Below are 21,705 nucleotides of genomic sequence, written 5' to 3' on the forward strand. Positions count from 1 at the left end.
ACAGTCCTGTTTTTATTTCACTAACGGGAAGTTTCAAAGTAATTACGGACCTAAACAATAAGCCATATCTTTATATAATAGGAAAGTTTATTAGAAACTTTTGGTGCCTAGAAAGTATTACAAATAGAAAATAACAAAAGCCCTCAGGTGTAAGTTTAATCATTCTGAGAGGGTACTAAATATCAAGAAGCTACCTTCACCATAAATTATATGGTCTTTTCACCATTTGTTAACATAATCGAATATATTCTAGAAAAACGGATTCCATGGACTGGCTGACATCACTGTAAGCCAGGTACCTTCAGGGAAACATACAGTTATCATAAAAACTTCATATTAATAATGGTTGAACCTTGCAGATAGGCCTTCCCTGAAGGAGACATATATTCTTTTAAACTTACTATCTTCCTATATACCCCTTCAGAATAACTCTAACTACTTGAGGAGACATTTAAAGCTTCCCCAAGAAATGAGAACTGTTATAGTTCTCCTTTGCACCTAACACGAAAAAAGAGAGATCCTACCCCTATCAAAATCCCTTCTGCATCCTTATACTCTTTAGTCAAGTCTGAATTAGAACTTGATATGGTTTAACAGAAATAGTATAATTGCATTGTGCTCTAGTTATTTTGTATGTAAATTTAAATGTTTTGCTTTTACCTAGATTTGCAAGCTCTGTGAGAGACGTATCATCTGATTCTTTGGCCGTTCCCAGAGAAACTAATATGGACTTTCCTGGTGGTCCAGTGGTTAAGACTCCACATTTCCAAAGCAGGGAGTGCAGGTTTGATCCCTGCTCAGGAAACTAAAATCCCATGTGCCGTGTGGCCAAAAATAAAAGTCAGTTTGAGAAGCTAATATGATGCTTGATATCAAATATGGTTCATGGTGAATGAGCTTATGAAAACTGACTGAAAATTTAATGAGGAAGAAACATTAATTTACATTAACAATCTAAATCATCAATGGCTTTGAGACTTAAAATTCTGACCAGTTTTTTAAAGGGATATTTTATTTTTAAAAACCCATTAATTTTAATAAAACAACAAAAAGCACTTGCCCAATTTAAAACATCTTATAGAGGGGTAGCTTTAAGATCAGGGTATAATGTAACCAAATGAGCAAGAAAGGTTGACACAAATAGTCTGTTAATGTATTTAAATTTTTGGAAAATGAAAGGGATCCAAGAATTCAATGACTCAGTGGCAGAGAGCTAAAAATTAATCCTGGAAAGTAAAAAAGTTCGACTTGCTTACGCTACATTGTTTACCATGGCTCATAAGAAGCAGAGCTGGAAAGGGCTAATCCTGTGATAATCTTATGACAAACTGAGTAACTTGAAAATAAAGATGCTTCCTTAATAAATTGTTTTCCTTTTATTTTATATTTTTCCCCCCAACCTATATGCTAGATAAGCATTTTGGAAGGCTACATAGAACTGAGCACTTACTTTTATCAATTTTTCTTAAGTATACTTTATAGGAGATTTCCAAAATAAGCAAATCATATTTATAGAAGACTATCATACACATAGAAGAGGATAACAGGATTGAAAATTTCTCACAACTAACAAAATGGTCAGACTTTAAGGCTATAAAGAGTATTGAAAAAATATAAAGTTGATGTAAATGTATAGTAGATTTCAAACACTATTAGAATTATTTTTTTCTCCAGGTTCTTAGGCATAAAACATACACTTCCTCCTCTTTTTTTTAATATTTGAGTTTAAAAAAGGAAATACATTATTTAGAAAAGGATAGGACAGACAGTATATGGAGAAAACTTAATGAAGGAGATACAATGCTTAGTGGTTCTACTCACATGGAGTCAGTCCTGACCAGCTGTCCATTTTGGCGAACAGCATTTTCACTCATAGAGCGTTCTCTTTTTAGCCTGCCAACTGCACGGATCTGTTAGGCACAAAGAAGGGGAAAGGAATAGAGAATATTCTTAATAGCCTAGTAACTGCTTAGCATCAAAAGGACCTTTATCAAAGACTAGCCACAAAATTTACAAAGAAATAACCAAGAATTGCTACCAGGTATGTGTATTATACGTAGACATGTTAAAAAAAAGAACACCCTACTTATTATAATGCAGATAAACTTAGGAATGCTTATCTTCTTTACAAAAAAAGTTAATTCTAGTTTCTTTTTAAGTATCAATCTTACTTGGTACAATTATTAATATTTTTATTTATCATAATTTATACAATATACTTACATTATTTAAGAACAATTTACAATAGTTTTTAAAGGCACAAACACTATAGGACATGGGATATATTTGTACTCAAGTAAGTGTTCCTGGCTTCTGGGGTTAAAACAAATTCAGATTTGGTTGGATATCTGAAAACTAGACTTAAAAAAAGTTTTACTAGCTTAAAGGTTTTAGCATTCTAGAAATAGCCACAATCTTCCATCTCACACGCTCTTCTTACAAAATGTTATCACTGACCTCTTTCCATTAAGGAATAGAATCTATGTTCCCTTCCCTTGAAATTGGGTACTCTAGTGACCGCTGCAGAGATGATACAATGTGACTCCTGAGGTTAGGTCATAAACAACAATAAGGCTTCTGCCTTTTTCCCCTTCCCCAGGGGAGCTGTTTGAGATTCGAACAATGACACCATGACGTGAGGAAGCCCAAGCAGCCACACAAAAGGCCATGCGTAGGTGCACCAGCCAATAATACTGGCTGAGGTCCACACAACAGGTAGTATCAACTGACATGTGAGTGAGTAAACCTTTAGATGACTGCAGCCTCAAGCTGTGTGAGTCATAAACAGCCTTTGATACTTCCTAGCCTAGGCCCAGATAATATACAACAGAAATAAGCTTTCCTCATTATTCCTGATGCAAATACCTCACCCGCAGAATCCATGAGCAAAATTATTTGTTTTTGTTTCAAGCCACTAAGTTTAGGGTGGCTTATTAAGGGGCAATAGATAACTAGAACAATGGTAATCATTAACTTCACTTCTTTTTTAGAATTTTTTTTTCGTCTTTTTTTTTTTTTTTACTACAAACACCCATGGCAACTTAATGGTTAAAGAAAAATTTGAACTTTACTGTAAAGGACAACTGGTGTGTGAAACAATGGACTTGATAATTAAGATTTTCAAAATGCACACCCAGTATCTATTAATGCTCAAAGACTTGGGAATAGATTATCAGGTTATAAGCACCATCAAAGCAGATTAAATCCTGTATTTCATGCCAGCAAAACTTAAAACTACTATGCAGCACATAATTTCAGAGACTGGTTTAGATTTGGTTATGGTTGTAAACCATTTACCCATCCAAACAAAAGAAAAAAAAAAACAGAAAAGGAGTCGGTTCAGAGCCTACTGCAAGAGTTCTTTACAGTTAAACCAAAAATCAAAATTACTTGAAGGCATTTATATATAAAAACTAGCACCTCCACAATCAAATACACTTTACTCATAGTGAGCAGTACTGGGTTGCTTTGTGAGAATCCCACTGATGCTTGCCTGCCTACCTACTGCACAGTTGTGCTTGCTTTTTCTAGAGAACTGTTCTTCCACGTTGTAGGGATCAAGATGAATTTCCTACTATATTAGAACTGTTCCTCCTGCTATGTGGTAAGAACTAACATTCAGCAGATAGGAAGAGACAGGACAAGACAAATTAGTCTATGACTCCAACATAACCTGACAAAGTAGAGGATCCTAGGTCTGTTATTTTCGCCATTTGAGACCCGATTTAAATTATATCTTAACAGGAACATTAAGCTCGACATTACTAACATATTGAGGAAAAAGACAACATAAGACAAAAGCATATATTTGTTATGCCTTCATATGACCAGCCTGTATACTGTAATACCAAAGAACTTTGATACTGCCTGAGGTGATAAGCAACACGGTGATCTTTAAATACTTTCCCCTTTAGTTCACAATCACGATGGTTGTTTTTTTCAATTCAACGATTTTTTAAAATTAATTACATTTGTTCCCAACATTATTGAGATCCAATTGACAATTCAAGGTTTTAAAATGTCATTCAGAACCATCCTGCATTGATTACCCATTATAAAACTTACATGCACTCCTTAGGCTGAGAAATAAGTTTCCAAGCTTCAGGTAACTTCCTGGAAGTTAGGTCACAGGGTCTTCTGTGTCTAATTATAGGCATAAAATTCTCCTCTAATGTGCTTATACTCTGAGTTACTTTCGATTGTTCACAGAATCCTGGACAAATCAGTGTCCCCGAGGTCTTTGTTTACTGGTTCTCTAGATTTATCTAGAGCTTGTCTCTCCTTCAAGAATCTGCTCAGATGCCTCAGTATTTTCCCCTATACTGGTCCCTGTTTTTATTTTTTTATATAATTTTTAAAAGTTACACTCCATTTAGTCACTACAAAATGTTGTCTATATTCCCCATGTTGTACAATACATCCTTGTAGCTTATCTTACACCCAATAGTTTGTACCTCTCACTCTCCCATCCTCATATCCCTCCCACAAACTGGTAACCCTAAGTTTGTTCTCTATATCTGTGAGTCTGCTTATTTTTTGTTATGTTCACTAGTTTATTGTATTTTTTAGATTCCACATAAGTGATACCATATAGTGTTTGTCTTTGTCTGGCTTATTTCACTTAGCATAATGCCCTTCAAGTCCATCCATGTTGCTGCAAACAGCAAAATCTCATTCTTTTTTATGGCTGAGTGATACTCCATTATGTGTATGTGTGTATGTGTGTGTGTGTGTGTGTGTGTGTGTGTGTGTGTGTGTGTATATATATATATATATGGCACGTCTTCTTTATCCATTCATCTACTGATGGACACTTAGGTTGCTTCCATATCTTGGCAACTGTAAATAATGCTGCTATGAACACTGGGGTGCATGTATCTTTTTCGTATTGGTGTTTTTGTTTTTTTTCGGATATATATACTGATTCCCGTGTACTCCCTTTTTTAACAAGACACTTGTTTTACTTCTCAACACATACAAAATAAAAAACTGTAATTATATTAAAACAACCAGTAAGTATTACAAGCACATAGATCCTACCATAGCCTAGTTCTTCATAACCACTGTGATTACTAAACAACCCTCAGAAAATCTGTAGCAAAAACTAAGATTGAAAACTGATTTCTGAAATGTTTGTGTTATGCCTTTCATTTAGGCAGTTTTTTATTCTTTTTAGTATTTTTTAAACAATTTTACCTTTTTAAGAAAAGGATTTCTTTTAATTCTGTCCAGAGAGAGAAAGGGAAATCCTCCATTTAATCATTTGGTATAATCTCAGTGAAAAATGGAGATTTATCCTCAAATAGTATGTAAGTTAGTTGCATTTTCAGTTAAGAAATAAAAAAATATAACTATTGAATAGAATTATTCAGCAAATTAATGGATACTGATCCTCTTTTTAAAAATAATAGTTCAGAGACATTAATCTGTGAATTGCTGTGGGACTTTTATTGGAAGAGGTAAAGCAGAGTTAAAAATGTGGGCCAAACAATCGGGGTGAACAGTCTTACCCCCCAAAACATATTCACTGTCCAAAATTTAAAATAATAAACTACCTGGAAAAATAATTAACCCAATGGGAAGGAAACATGGAATACATGTGTCAGCAGTGAATACAATGCCCATGCGATAGGGCCATGAAACAGTAACTGCACAAAGGATGTGAGTGCACATCTCTGAATCTTCCATGGATGAATGTGCATACATACATACAATTAATTAAGCTGTTCTTTTTCCTCTTCTCTCCCTTTTGCTCCATTCTACTCATCACAGCCCCAGCTCCTCTTTCCACAGGAGGGGAAAGGAAAGGGAGTTAAACAAACCATCACCAAATTGTGATCAGACCCACATTCATCAGCTTCTCAATTTTCAGAGCTACTGCCAGGACCCTTTTAAGTCCTTCTGAGTGTCCGGGAGTCCTTCCGCATTTCTTTTTCGTTTTTTAATTTTTATTGGAATATTGTTGCTTTACAATGTTGTGTCACTTTCTGTTGTACAGCAAAGTGAATCAGCCATATGTATACATATATCCCCTCTCTTTTGGATTTCCTTCCCATTTAGGTCACCACAGAGCACTGAGTAGAGTTCCCTGTGCTATGAAGTAGGTTCTCATTAGTTATTTATTTTATACATAGCAGTGTATATATGTCAATCCCAATCTCCCAATTCCACATTTGTTTTAGGACGTGCCATATGGCTAAGTCACTCATTACACTTCAGGTCAACTATGTACTTTCACTTCACATCCTAGAGGTTGTCATGGCAATTGAACTGGACCATCACCCGGCACTGATAACCACCTGCTACGTCCTTACAGACTGTTGGATTACAGATCTAGAGCCCTCTGTTAGACACCCATGGCCTTTGTGTTGTCCTTAATGACAGCTTCTAGAGCAGCTGCTTTCCAAGTGTATTCTTTAAAGCAGTCAGTTCTAGCTGGATATATTTCCTCCTAGCCCTTGAGCTAGACACTTTGTACATGGTTGCTGTAGGATTTGGCATCCTGTGTAAAGCTTGCATGGCCTGGATACACTTCCTTTTCTGAAAACATTCATTGCCTTTGTTCTTTTCCAAAACCAGGTCAGGGTTTATACAGACCAATCTTCCCAATTCTTGGGACATTTGGGGTTCACTGCTGTTCCAGATTCATTGCAAAAATGAATGGCTTTCTCATCCTTCTCTTCTTTGAAGTAGAAGCTGCCAATTCAGGCAAAAGCTCTTATAACCTGTCTTTAGTCCAATTTGTTTCCTCTTCCCACTTCAGTGGTCTTCTCACAAAGCTCTTGGCCATTTATTGTAATTGATTTTTTCAAAGAAAACCACTGCTTGCGTGATGGGATATACTGATGGAGTCCAAATTTTTTACTGGGTCACACTGCTTCAAAGCTGTGTCAAGTCCTCATATTTTTCCAACTCTTTTTCTTTACAGTTCTTCCTTTTTGTTCTCTGCAAGATCTTCTCTCACGGGCTCCCATCTGGAGGTAGTGTCAGTGTCACAGCCTCTTTCTCCTCATTCACACTGCCTAACCTATTCTAAGAACACTGAGAGCTGTCATGATTTGTGTACTTTGCAGTTCATAGCCAGATCAGATGGTTTATTGCACAGTTGCTTTATTAGTTCCCTGTAGGTAGAATCACCAAGCAATGGTCCTTCCGAATATTAGCAGAGATTAGGCATATTGAAAGGTTCATCAATTTCCTCTACCTCCAGATTTTATAAACCCTCTCTGAGCTAGGGGGATTATATGCTTCGTGTTTTAAGGCCTCTTCATATGTTCACTTGGATACTTCAAGCCAGTTTAAGAAGTCAGTACGTTATTTTCTGCAAATTTATTTCTTGTATCAGTCAGGCTTTTAAACAAAAATCGTATAGCGTTCCTCGTAAGTCACCTTCAGGTATTCTTCTTTCTTGCCACAGGCCAGTGGTTCTCAACTGGGTGTGATTTTTTCCCTCCAAGGGACATCTGGCAATGTATGCAGATCATCTTTTCTGTCTTTTTATTGTGATAAAATAGACATAACACAAAACTCACCATTCTAACCATTTTAAAGTATATATATTATACAATTCAGTGGTATTCAGAACATTCACGGTGTTATGCAACCATCACCACTATCTAGTTTCAGAACATTTTCATCCCCCCAAAAGGAAACCCCAAGATTACGCAGTCAGTCCCAAGTACTCTCTCCCCTAAACCCCTGTCAACTACTATTCTGGATATTTCATGTAAGCAGAATCATACAACATATGGCCTTTTCTGTCTGGCTTCTTTGACTTAACACGTTTTTAAGGTTCATCCATGTTGTAGCATGTATAAGTACTTCATTCCTTATCATAGCTGAATACTACTCCACTGTATGGATATACCACATTTTGCTTATCCATTCATCAGCTGAAAGGCATCTGGGTGTTTCCACCTCTTGGTTATTTGAGACATTTTTGATTTTCATGACTTGAAGGATGCTACTGGCGTCTCGTAGATAGAGCTCAAGAATGTTGTTAAATATTTTACAGTGCAAAAGGACAGCCCTCACCACAACAAAGAACTATCTAGTCTAAAATGGCATAGTGCTGAGGTTGAGAAACCTTGGCATATGTTGTAAAATGATTATTACAGAATAAATGATTTAGGGAATCTTACTTGATATATTCTAAGTAGCATCCGAATGAATAATCAATGTTATCAGCACTCAGGGCCTTACTACCCTTCCATTTCAATCCATTTTGTAGAAGCTACCAGAACTCTGGTTCCTTCCCCTTTCTCCTCTGCTCACTAGTTGATTGCCTCTTGAGGGCCACCTGACCCTTCTATGGACTGAAGCACAGATCATCACCTTTGCTTTCCTTTTAATAGGGAACTAGTACTAATATCGGAAACTCCTCTCCTACATCTCAGGATTTGGCCCCTGCCAAAGGTTTTTTTTTTAAATTGAAGTATAGTTGATATACAATATTACATAAATTAAAGGTATACAATATAGTGATTCACAATTTTTAAAGGTCATACTCCATTTATAGTTATTATAAAATACTGGCTATAGTCCCTGTGTTGTACAGTATATCCCTGTAGCTTATTTTATACATAACAGTTTGCACCTCTTAAACCCTTACCCCTCTACTGCCCCTCCCCGCTGGTAACCACTAATTTGTTCTCTATATCTGTGAGTCTGTTTCTTTTTTGTTATACTCACTAGTTGTATTTTTTAGATTCTCAGACTTACTTCACTTAGCATAATACCCTCCAAGTCCATCCATGTTGTTGCAAATGGCAAAATTTGATTCTTTTTTATGGCTGAGTAGTATTCCATTGTGTGTGTGTGAGTGTATGCCTGTATGTCACATCTTCTTTATCCATTCATCTGTTGATAGACACTTAAGATGCTTCCAAATCTTCTGCCACAGGATGTTAATTTTCACAACAATGATACTTGTACCTATTGAACTTTTCACATCAATTAGAACATGTGCTAAACATACTACACATATTATTACATTTAATTCTCTCAATAATCGTATGCAGTTGGCATTATTCTTATCATTATTTTAGAGATGAGCCTTGGAATTGTTAAATAACTTGCCCAAAGTTATGTGGTTAATAAGTAGCAAAGTAGGCCTTCAAAATTAGGTTAATTCTCAGCCTCAGCTTTTCACTCCAGTGCTATACACTTTGGACATTTATCACATTTGACTATATATCAATTACAGCAGGAGTAAACCCCACATGGGCTTAAAACCTAGGTCTCCTGAGAGACAGTACTCGTCTTGTTTTCAGTTGGTTATTCACACCAAGTAGGCACAAGTGTCTAAAATGGTGGGAACATAAAGATCAGAAGACAGACAAAACCTGAAGAATATCAAAGGGAGGGTTTCTCTCCTGGCAGAATCCTCATTCCAAGACAATATTATTCACAGACCACTACAAAGGAACCATGTCTCACTGCACAGTGTCTTACACAAAAGCTCAAAAAATGTCTGTTAAATAAATATCAGTACAATTCTGCAGGTACCTTAGTGCCTCTTCATCGTGTGAACATTCAAATTTAGTACTCTTCACCGAGTAAATACCTAGAATGTCTAAACTGGCACCTAGGAGTGTATTATCTGAGTCACCTCAGCTCAAACTTCCAACCTAAGAAAAGGTCATACCTAGTACTAGGAAACTGCACTCCCGTAGGTTATATGGGTGATTTACCCTCTTAGGAAAGGATTATATGAAAAATGAAAGACAAGGGCAGTTCCATTATCAATAAAAACACATCTTTGCACACTGTTTTATACTAGCATCATGACAACACAGGAATTTAGAAGTTATAATGAAAAAGTTGCAACTACAGAAACCACAGAAAAGGAGTCTTACAAGATTGGCCCTGAATCAACAGCAAAGGCAAGATTTGAACTTTGCAACTAATACCTTATTAGTCCATATACTATCATATTTAGGTCAACAAGGCCATTAACACTACACAACACGGTAACTAACTCAGTAGAAACTTTCCAGCAAGCAGGGAGAATAGGTAGTATCAAGGGGAAAAAAGAGCTTTCTCTGCCATTTGCCAGACTGCTTTTATAACAAAGTGATGCATTAATTTTTTCCCATGCTAAACTTCCCAAATTTTTCTGTATTGCTTAAAGTGTAACTCCCAGCCATAAAAGCTCATCCTTCAAGACCACATGAATGTTAATGATTTCCACAAAATTGTCATTTTCCTGAAATATAATATTTAAATTAAAAAAAACCCAACAGCATAGTATCTCATTTGGGGTATTCATAAGCCAGAATTTATAGTAATCAATGTTCCATGCAAAAGGATTCCATTACATATTACCAATGATATGATTTATAGCCTCTTAACTCCTCTTTAACTTTTGCTTCTGTCTCTATTACTTCAAATTCAGATGATGTTAAAACTCTAGCACTTACTTCTTCACTTTGAGGGGTTGGAGGAGGTTTTTCTAAATCCAGAAAATCTAGTGGTCTCTCACTTAGCGTAAGTACACGAGGTGGTGTTTTTAGTGCCAGAGGTTTGAAGGGAGTTGACTGTATAAGGTCAAGATCTGCTGGCCTTGAAAATGGAATGTCTTCATTATTTCCTAAGCGTAGGGGGGAAAAAAAAAGGAAAAGAGGGAGATTTTTAAAAGACATAGGTTTTATTAAAATGTATTTGCCATTACACACCCACTAGCAATAGCTAAAATTAAAAAGACTAACAATACAAAGTGTTGTTGAGTGCAAATGAAACTCTCATATGTCACTGATGGGAATATAACAGGGTACAACCAATTTCAAAAATAGCTTGACAACTTTTCATAAAGTTAAACGTCATAACTTATAATATGATCTAGCAATTCCACTCCTAAGAGATATGAAAACACATGTCTTCATAGCAGCTTTATTCCTAATAGCACCAAAAAGGAAACAACCCAAATGTCCACCAACAGGTGAATGTATAAACAAATTGTGGTTTATCCACACACTGGAATATTAGAAATAAAATGGTATGAACAACTGATACAGCAACAATATGGAAGAATCTCAAAAACATTACATTAAGCAAAAGAAGCCAGACCCAAGAGTATATAGTGTATCAGTCCATTCATATGAAACTCTGGGAAAGACAAATGTGATCTCTGGTTATAAAAAGGAGATTATGGTTGCCTGGAATTGAGGGGTAGGAACTGAATGAGAAACCTTTTTGGCGGGTAATGAATATGTTCTATATCTGGACTGTGGTGGAGGTTACATAGGAGTATACATTTGTCAAAACTCATCAGGCTGTACACTTTAAAATTAGACCATTTTATGTATGTAAATTATATCTCAATAATTAGTTGAATTATTAAAAAATACTAGTTGAAATTTCAGACTATTGTAATTTATAAACTTTTTGAAGAAAATGTAAAGTTGCATTTCCCAACCCCTTTTCTAAGTAACATTTTGAAAAATCCCAAAAGTTTTCATAAAAATATATAAAATACATTTATCAGGCAACTTTATAAACAAATATAAAATACCTGCTACAACAATTCTCTCTGGAACCTGCATAATCACACTAGCATTTGAAACTCCTTCTTGGAATCCTTGTTCCAGGTCAGCATTTGGTGGTGCTACCTTTAATTTTTCCGGGACCCTCATTCGCTGACTAATACCTTCGGTGTATTCCATTTCATATTGAATTCGACTAATTTCCGCCATCTCAGCAGCACTGGGAGAAGGAAATGCTGCCCCACTCACTCTGCGGGCAAAAAATTTAGACAGGGTGACTGAGTGTTAAAATGTCAGTCTTTTCTATGTAGTGAAGTTAGGATATCTTTTAGAAAGAGCAAAGGAGACTTCTCATTTGTGAGTACTGAATACATCCAAAGGAAAAATAAAAGATCAAAGAAAATGTTCTCCTCAACATAATACCTTCTCACTTAGTTGAAACTGCACCTTGAGGATATTGCTTAGGAACAAATTTTTTAAATTATTGTATAACCACAAGACGAATGTGCACACACATACACTCTCTTCCTCCCTGCATAAAGAGATATGCATGCTGCTTACATAACTCAAAAAATGCCTAAAATAAAACTTAAATAGAAATTTCCTAATGAATTATATGAAGGGAAGCTGCTAGAACTTTATAAAAATGAAATTAGAAATTCCGGTCATGCATGGAAAAAATAAAACCTTTTAATGACGAATATCAGATTCATATGGTAAATAATGTTAATTCTAAATTTACTAAAAAAGAAGCAACCCCCTGAATTTCACAAAATAAAAATGAAAACTTCTCTTATTGAATGTATATCTGATGACTGAGATGAAATGAATACCAAATATAGAATATACACTAATAAATCCTTAATGTTTGCATTCATTTTGAGGAACTATAGTGTGAAAGTTTCACACTATTAATTTGTACTCAGTATCATATTTACATGTATATTTTTAAAAAACATGACATGCCTTCAAACAGAAAGACAGGACAAATGCATTGAGAAACCTAAATCAGAGAAGGATCCATGCTCCAGGGAAATGCAGCAGAAAGGAAGTTGCCCCAAGATACAAAATGCTGACAGAAGTGTAAAGGAACAGGATTAGCCTATGGGCAATCAGCTTTAAAGCAACTATGTCTCAAACCTATAATGTCATCAGCTCAACTGAATAAAATGTCACTGACCTTCCTAGTGATGTGTCATTGCTTGTTCGTTTACTCATTTTTAATACAGTAAATACACGTTTATAATAGCTATTAAAGTACTGCCTCCCTGTAGTTCAGTTTATTTACACAACAATTCCCCTAAAGATCTGAATTTTTTTGGAGGTGTACATAACAACACGGAAACTGCTTTTCCAGCTGTAAAAAAGAAAGAATAAAAATCAGTATTTCAACAATTCATTTCATAAGAAAACTATCAATAAAAGTAAATATCTACTTAAAATTATTTTTGGATTTCGACCAAAATCAATTTCCAAATCTCTCCTAAAAAGAGTTATTCTATACCTCAAAAAAATATAAAGACTGTTTTAAGCATAGTCACTGTATTATGATTTTGCAAACGGGATAAAGAAAAGCTAATCAAATGTATATACAAATGTGAAGTCAGATTAAAAGAAAACATTTTGCCATAAAACTCCTCTAATTATTATATTCTAAAGGGGGAAAAGATCCTTTTCTTTTTCAGCCTAAGTACAAATGAAAAAATTATGAAAATAATGTAAAGGGCAGAAAAATGTATTTGAAGTAACCTAATATTTGATGTGTAAGTAATGGTTTCTTTAAAAGGAAATAACTTTGAAAGCCAAATTACACTACATTTTCAGTAGAAGGTATTATATATAAATCCAGGTCAATAAAAAATTAAAGACAGTATAAATGTAAGCCATAGCTGGGACATTTCTTAAACTCCATGTCAGAGATATATCACACATTTTAAACTCCACCTTACTGACATGCTTTGGAGGGTTCTTAGAGGTTGCTAAGGGGCTAAGCCCTGACAAATGGTTACTTATGACTGCTAACTTGCACCCTTCATTCTTTACCAAAATGTGTGAATTTTCAGGATTTGCATACAAATGGTTTAAAGACTAAGAAAACAGAGCCAAAAGAAAATTTTTACTCACAAAAGTGTACCAACTACTGCTTGCTTTTTGGCATTATCTGTTTCTGTGCTTCATATTAAATCCTTTAACTTGCTTCAATATGCATGTGCTGGATTTAGAGCCGCTTTTGTCCCTGGGGGAGAAAAAACAGGAGCTAACTGAAAAACTAGATGATACTACCATTAGGGATTCATTGCTGGAAATACTCCAAATAATGAAAGTCACCAAAGATGTACAACCTTACCTTAAAAAAACCAGTAAAATAAATAAAGAAAAAATGAACAAGCTTACCACCAATTTTAGGCCTAGAGACAGAACCCTACAGCCATTCATTAGTTAATGCAAGATAAAAGACAATCATTGTTTCTGATTTGAAACAAAGGAAAACATACCTGGTGAAAAATACTTATGTTTAAAAGAATCTTAATACTTATGTGTATAAATAAGTGTATATATATACACACAAATTAAGGAGGAGCAAATGCATTGGCTAAATTTTCATCCAGCTATTTTCATTCAGTATTTAATTTCATATTTGTTTCATTTCATTCCCAACTTTAATTTGGTATTTAATTTGAACCAGTAACACACGCACATGGTACAAAGTACACAAGAACACACAGAGATGTAGGGCCAGAAACTATAAAACTTACAGGAAAACATAGGCAGAACACTCTATGACATAAATCACAGCAAGATCCTTTTTGACTCACCTCCTAGAGAAATGGAAATAAAACCAAAAATAAACAAATGGGACCTAATGAAACTTCAAAGCTTTTGCACAGCAAAGGAAACCATAAACTAGATGAAAAGACAACCCTCAGAGTGGGAGAAAATATTTGCAAATGAAGCAACTGACAAAGGATTAATCTCCAAAAGTTACAAGCAGCTCATGCAGCTCACTATCAAAAAAACAAACAACCCAATCCAAAAATGGGCAGAAGACCTAAATAGACATTTCTCCAAAGAAGATATACAGATTGCCAACAAACACATGAAAGGATGCTCAACATCACTAATCATTAGAGAAATGCAAATCAAAACTACAATGAGGTATTACCTCACACCAGTCAGAATGGCCACCATCAAAAAATCTACAAACAATAAATGCTGGAGAGGGTGTGGAGAAAAGGGAACCCTCTTGCACTGTTGGTGGGAATGTAAACTGATACAGCCACTATGGAGAACAGTATGGAGGTTCCTTAAAAAACTACAAATAGAACTACCATACGACCCAGCAATCCCACTACTGGGCATATACCCTGAGAAAACCATAATTCAAAAAGAGTCATGTACCACAATTTTCATTGCAGCACTATTTACAATAGCCAGGACATGGAAGCAACCTAAGTGTCCATCGACAGATGAATGGATAAAGAAGATGTGGTACATACATACAATGGAATATAACTCAGCCATAAAAAGAAATGAAGTTGAGTTATTCGTAGTGAGGTGGATGGACCTAGAGTCTGTCATACAGAGTGAAGTAAGTCAGAAAGAGAAAAACAAATACCATATGCTAACACACGTATATGGAATCTAAAAAAAAAAATGGTTCTAAAGAATCTAGGGCCAGGACAGGAATAAAGATGCAGACGTAGAGAATGGACTTGAGGGCACGGGGAGGGGGAAGGGTAAGCTGGGACGAAGTGAGAGAGCAGCACTGACATATATATACACTACCAAATGTAAAATAGATAGCTAGTGGGAAGCAGCCGCATAGCACAGGGAGATCAGCTCCGTGCTTTGTGACCACCTAGAGGGGTGGGATAGGGAGGGTGGCAGGGGGACACAAGAGGGAGGGGACATGGGGATATATGTATACGTATAGCTGATTCACTTTCTTATACAGCAGAAACTAACACAACATTGTAAAGCAATTATACGCCAATAAAGATGTTAAAAAAAAAAGAAAGAAAGAAAAGAAAAAAAAAAGAATGCACAAAGAAAATAAAGTGTCCCACCAGATCCTATCCTATAACCACCTAGGTCCCCATAGGCAATCTCTAATCAATTTCTGTGCATCATTCTAAATGAGATACTCTTCTTATAATTGTGCCTATATATCTGAAGCACAGTAAAAGCTTACAGTTAAAACTAACACTGAAAAGAGATACCTCAAAAGGAGTATAGCCTCGGGACATCATAAACTGAAACTTTATAATAATAAACAAGGGACACAATTGCTAGAAAAACGTTATCTCCCTGAAATGTGCTATTCTCCACATTCCATTTACTACATTTCAGCCTTCTTATTAACTTTCCACTAGTATATCCCACGGGTCTCAACATTTCATTTTACAGCAACATCTTCTCTTACAAGACTCTCTGAGTTTGCAAAGTACCCCAGACTTAGATCATAAAGGTGGACAATGAAAAGACAACTTCTGGAAAAAGTCAAATTCTCCTGTAGCCAATCTGAGCTACTGACAAAGTAGATGGAACTTTTCTACTAAGATTTAACATTGTACTGTTCCAATTACTGGCTTTTCTGCTTAAGTAAAATAGATCAAAATCTAATTTTTTTCTCCCTCATTAGACTGTGACATTTTTGTTAATATCTTTTGGCAATAAAGAAAATAAATTTCTCATTTGGAGTTAAGATATTAACTCCAATTTTGTCACTTACAATCTACTAGGCAACAAGTACATGAGTCTCTGTGATATAACTAAGGAGACAAAAGTCTGTCTCAGAATCATAGATGATCTTATATCTCTACTTTCTAAGCCCGGTGGTTTCCAACCATCAGTAACTTACCAACTTCATGCTTTTTTTTCCCATACTCACACAGTACGTTTACGCTCAGCTATACTTAATCTTTTCTTTAACTCAATTTTTAAAAACCTTAAGTGTATTTTAAAAGGAAATTTTACATTACTATTTTATTTTATTTATTTATTTTTTGGCCATGCAGCTTGAGGGATCTTAATTCCCCACACAGGGATTGAACCTGGGACCCTGGCTTTGAAAGTGCTGAGTCCTAACCACTGGACCACTAGGGAATACCCTTACATTACTTTTTTAAACCATGGACTTAATGTACATATATAAAGACAGGTAACAAAAACATAACTCTTACAAAAAACCCTCATCTGCAAACCACCTAAAGTCAAGTCACATCCCACTTGTGGAAAATGTCCCAATTTGGGGACACAATGATTCAAGCCTGACTTTCTTATTTTCTATATCAGAACACTGGGATGCAAAGAGGTAGCCCAGGAAGTCACAGAAACAACCTGGGTCAAACTGACTGTGGTTGCAAAGATTTATATAATTCTCCAATTACCAAAAAAAATGTTGGGTTGTTTGTCGCTTATTATGTGGACCTAGTTCAAGGCTTTTATACAGTCACCCTGTTTCAGTTCTCTTTTCAAGCAACTATACTTAAAGAATGGGTGTATGAGAAAATCACAGTGTAGTACCCAGGATTAATTTTAATTTTTAAAGAAAAATCACTGAAAACTTGGAAAAATACAAATTAACGAATTTTAAAATAAGGTTATCGATCCACAGAAAACAAGTTTCAACACAAGAAGGGAGGACAGTAACAGCTAAACTTTGTAATCATAAAATAAGGCAGCCCTATCAGACAGGAAGGGATAGAAAACACAATTTCCTTTTGGAAAAATCCAGCAAAACCAACTCACGAGTGCTTGAAACCAAATAGATAGCAGGTCCCACCCACAATTTAATTACAGGGGAAGAGACTACTAGGTACAACTAAATCGCTCTAATTGTTTCTGAATCTATCCTCCTCAGGGTTTTTCCTTTGGGATATCAGACACGGAAACAAATGTTTTTCATTTAGGGTGAGAAAACATTTAAAATCCTTCAGTTAAAGTCTCAGTGGGGTGAGAGGCCTGTAAACAACTGGTTCTATATTTGGGAACAAGGGCCCTAAAGCTTTTATCTTTTGCAACTAAAAGACGCCACCACTTTTGAAAGCATTCTCCTCCCTCGAGAATGCCCCCTGCTCTAAAGTTGTAGGCCGCACCCGAGGGTTTTCTTCTAAATACCATATAAGCGGAACTGCACCTGCAGACGAAGGTCAGAGGCTTGTCGGAACGGGAATCCGAGCTTTCCCCATTTCCCAGCTCCTGGAATGAAATCTAGGAGCATCTCCGGGCATCCACACCTGCGAGCAAGGATGCTTACACAGCGGCCCGACCAGGGACCTCCCCGAGGTACCTGGGCTTCCAACAAGGCCTTTCTTTTCGAACACGTTCTTTTCCACAAAGTAAAGACAAAACAAACCAAAAACTACTTTTAAAGACGGCAGGCATCGGGTTCAAGGTCATACTAAAAGGTACCAGGACCTTGGCTGAGAAGGATGAGAGAAGACTACCAGCCAAACCGCGCTTGAAGCTCTCAGGACGCCCTAAGGAGGAGGAAAGCCCAGGGTTGAGGACAAGAGGCTCTGGGGTCGGGCCTCCGGCCAAGACTACGCTACTAACGGGCCGGGGCCGCAGCGGGTCCCTCCATCAACGGAGGGTCAGAGCCGCGGCGCTAGGCCCGGCAGCCGGCTCGGGCCGCGGCTCCTGGGTCGGGAAGACGTCAGTACTCACCCCTGGGCCCGCTGAAGGTCCCTGGCGAGGACCGCCGCCCGCCGGCTCCCGGGGCGCTCGGGTGGGCGCTGTCAGAGACCGTTGGCCGAGCGCACGGAGGCGCCCGGGCAAATCACCGGCCAGAGAGGCCCGCAGCGGGCGGGAAAAGACGCGAGAACTTCCGGGACTGGCCCCTCCCAGGAGCCGTAGTTGAGGCAGGTTTGTGGTCATGTGACTCAGGGAAGGGCGGACGTACGGCCCACGCATAGGAGCGGGGGCAGTACGACGCCGATGAGGCGACATCTTTGTTATGGGCAAGGTGTGCCAACCGCTTCTCCTGTTTACAAGGTAAACCTTCAATAGCTAGTTAAATAACTAGTTTTCAGGACTGTCTGCATCAAAATCAGGACTGGTGTGAGGCCTAAGAATCTGCATATTTCGCCAGTTCTGCAAGTGATTCTTAAACACTATAGTACAATTTTGACGACTTTTCAAGCCCTCTATGTCTTCCTTAAACAGTGACCCCTGCCCTGACTGGATCCACTGATCCTTAAAGATGAGAATCACCGAAAAGGAGAAGTTAGGGTTCACAGTAGTTAGCAGCCTTGTTTAGCTTCCAAGAATTGTCTACATCTAACCACTTAACCACTAACTTTCCGGGGGAAAGTCAGTGCCATGCTCATCAACGTTGGGAGGGACTGAAGCCAATTCACAGAATACTTTGTGTGCCTCGACGTTAACAAACAGCCAAAGACATACACATGAGTAGGTACTTCGCTAGAGTCTAAAGATACTCCAGAGATGTTACCATTCTTTAAAACCATTTAGAAAGTCCTCTGAGAATTTCGTTTTGGGGCCCCTTCTTAATAGTGACAAATCATCCTTTAAGAATAGATTGATGGGCTTCCCTGGTGGCGCAGTGGTTGAGAGTCATCCTGCCAATGCAGGGGACACGGGCTCATGCCCCTGTCCGGGAGGATCCCACATGCCGCGGAGCGGCTGGGCCCGTGAGCCATGGCCGCTGAGCCTGCGCGTCCAGAGCCTGTGCTCCGCAACGGGAGAGGCCACAACGGTGAGAGGCCTGCGTATCGCAAAAAAAAAAAAAAAAAAAAAAAAAAAGAATAGATTGATTTTAGGAGTGATCAGACATTACAAGCCAAACTTTCGGGGGGAATTTAGAGACCAAGCTGAATAAGCCCACTATGACCAAAATCTTTAGAAGTGAGGGTCTTCCTGCTCCACTAGTATTAATATCTTTCTATATCTTAATTACTTGCAGTTTGGTTTTTACTCCTGTCCCTTACCCTCCAGGAAAATCGAATTCACTTTCAAATGAGGATTGTGATCCAATTACCAAATCCAAAGTCTTCTCCCTTAATCTTGATAATCCATAATCTTCCTGCATCAGTTGATTCTGTTAAATTAAATTAGACAAGATTGTAGTATCAATACATGAAAGCACCTACCAGTTACACCTAACTGGTAGTAAATTCTAAAAGAAAAAAAAAAGACTCTTTCTCTCCCTTACCTGGAAACTCTGCTCCCTTTTTTTTTTTAAAGTAAATTTAGTTATTTAATTTACGTATTATTTTTGGCTGCGTTGGGTCTTCATTGCTGTGCGCGGGCTTTCTCTAGTTTTGGCGAGCAGGGGCTACTCTTCGTTGCGGTGCACGGGCTTCTCATTGCAGTGGCTTCTCTTGTTGTGGATCACGGGCTCTAGGTGCATGGGCTTCAGTAGTTGTAGCGTGTGGGCTTCAGTAGCTGTGGTGCTCGGACTTCAGTAGTTGTGGCTCGCGGGCTCTAGAGCGCAGGCTCAGTAGTTGTGGCACACAGGCTTAGATGCTCCACGGTATGTGGGATCTTCCCGGACCAGGGCTGGAACCCATATCCCCTGCATTGGCAGGCAGATTCTTAAGCACTGTGCCACCAGGGAAGCCCTGCTCCCTTGTTTTTTGTAATAAAGCTTCATGCTGGGTCTTCTGTCTCTTCTGTCATTAATGTGGGCATTCCTGTTTATGATTCAATCCATCATTGACTGTCTTTTCACCCACAGTTGCCTCAAATCTTTTGTGGGAAAAGGTGGTATTTAAATCTAAATAAAATTAACAGACCATTTTGTCTCATCCTGTTACAGTAGTTCTAGCCATTTCTTCGTAAGTGTCCCATTGGAGCTTTGATCCCAACAGGGTTTCCAACTCAAATTTTCTCCCTCTTCCTAATCCAGATAACTTCTGAATTTCCTTGTTCAGTTGATGGCAAGATATTTTTTACAGTCACCAAGATTCAAGATTCTGAAATCACCTTTCACTGTCCCCCATCCTTTATATTCTCCCACCTCGGGGCTAACTGTCCGCTTTCTCTGTCATTTCTCTTCCCGCTACGAGACCATGACCAATCATCTGGACTGTTACCCTTTTAACTGGCCTCCCCATTTCCAATATTTTTCTTTCTCTAATTATTCCTGGATATTGGATCCACAAAGAAACTATTTTTACAATTTGTGACAAAGACATCCCAAATTTGAAGCCCCAAATACAAAAATAAATTGATGACTTATAGTTCTCCACAAATTCAAATGTCCGTACAGCAGTACAGTAATTTTTAAAAACACTTGAAACTGGAAGGGTAGTATATGAAATATTGGATCTTCCATGTTACCATTTGTATGATCATTCTACTCTTTGGCTCAAAATCTTCAGTGGGTCTCTAATGCCAACCAATGATGTGCAAGTTCACTTTGGTGTTCTAAACCCTAATATGGCCCTCACCTCCTGCTATGCCACTTTATTTACCACTCCTTGTGTGTGTGTATATGATATATATGTATATATTCCATGTATTCTTGACCATTAATTGTTCTGTGAGATTGCTTCATGCTTTCCTAAGTACTTACTTTTATCTATGCTATTTCTGCCACCTAGAATGCCATCCTGCCTCTGATCACCTTCTGTTTCTTGAAATCCTAACTGCCCTTAAAGGACCACCTAAAATGTCCTCTCTCTTATGATTTCCTGAGGGCTCCAACTTTTGAACCACTGTTTGTTGACTCTTACAGTACTTGTCATATTCTGTTCAGTATTATAATTATCTATGTATTTGCCTTATTTTCCCTTACCAGATGGTAAGTTCCATGTTTGAGACCAAGGTCTTTACCTCACTCATCTCTCTATCTTTATGGAGCAGCCATATTGAGCATGTTGTAGGTCTTGGGTTTAAAGTAATGAGATCTATTTCCCTGTTTGACTGATAAATTGGAATTAAAGATAATTCCGAAGCAATAGTTCTAAACAGGTTTTGAGCAGTGTTAGCATTTTTAGAAACACCATAGGGCCTCCAAAAACCTAGAGAGGGTCATATTTATCTGAATGTTTAAGTTGAGCCCGGTTATTCAAAATCAGTTACGTTTCCTCCTGTGTTTGGTTGTCTCTTAGTTTCCAGTAAGCAGAGAAGGGATTAGGGTGAGGTGAATTAGGCACTCTTAGTGCTCTGCAAGTGCCCTGTCAGTAAGTTGCAAAGAATCCCTTAGAGACTGATCAAGATTCTTCTTTTTAAACAGGCTTGTAAGTAGAGAGAA

At 37.5% G+C, this 21,705-nt stretch overlaps 1 protein-coding gene across 14 annotated transcripts in view; it reads right to left on the reverse strand.

Annotated features, from left to right (window-relative positions):
• The window catches only part of MFF (mitochondrial fission factor), a 34,800-nt gene extending 16,491 nt beyond the window's left edge, over window positions 1-18,309 (reverse strand). For 10 of the 14 annotated variants that reach the window (XM_019923553.2, XM_019923552.2, XM_073807186.1 and 7 more), the window contains exons 1-6: window positions 18,153-18,309; window positions 13,608-13,719; window positions 12,664-12,840; window positions 11,513-11,733; window positions 10,422-10,591; window positions 1,822-1,910 (exon numbers count right to left, since the gene is read on the reverse strand). In XM_019923553.2, the coding sequence (XP_019779112.1) occupies window positions 1,822-1,910; window positions 10,422-10,591; window positions 11,513-11,733; window positions 12,664-12,701 (518 nt within the window). In that variant the 5' untranslated portion in view covers window positions 12,702-12,840; window positions 13,608-13,719; window positions 18,153-18,309. Of the gene's footprint in view, window positions 1-1,821; window positions 1,911-10,421; window positions 10,592-11,512; window positions 11,734-12,663; window positions 12,841-13,607; window positions 13,720-14,239; window positions 14,303-18,152 lie in introns of all 14 variants that reach the window. The other 4 variants (XM_033859631.2, XM_073807185.1, XM_019923545.2 and 1 more) reach the window with 4 other exon arrangements.
• Window positions 18,310-21,705: the final 3,396 nt, after the last annotated feature.

This window comes from Tursiops truncatus, chromosome 7, assembly GCF_011762595.2.
Source record: "Tursiops truncatus isolate mTurTru1 chromosome 7, mTurTru1.mat.Y, whole genome shotgun sequence".
Taxonomy (NCBI): domain Eukaryota; kingdom Metazoa; phylum Chordata; class Mammalia; order Artiodactyla; family Delphinidae; genus Tursiops; species Tursiops truncatus.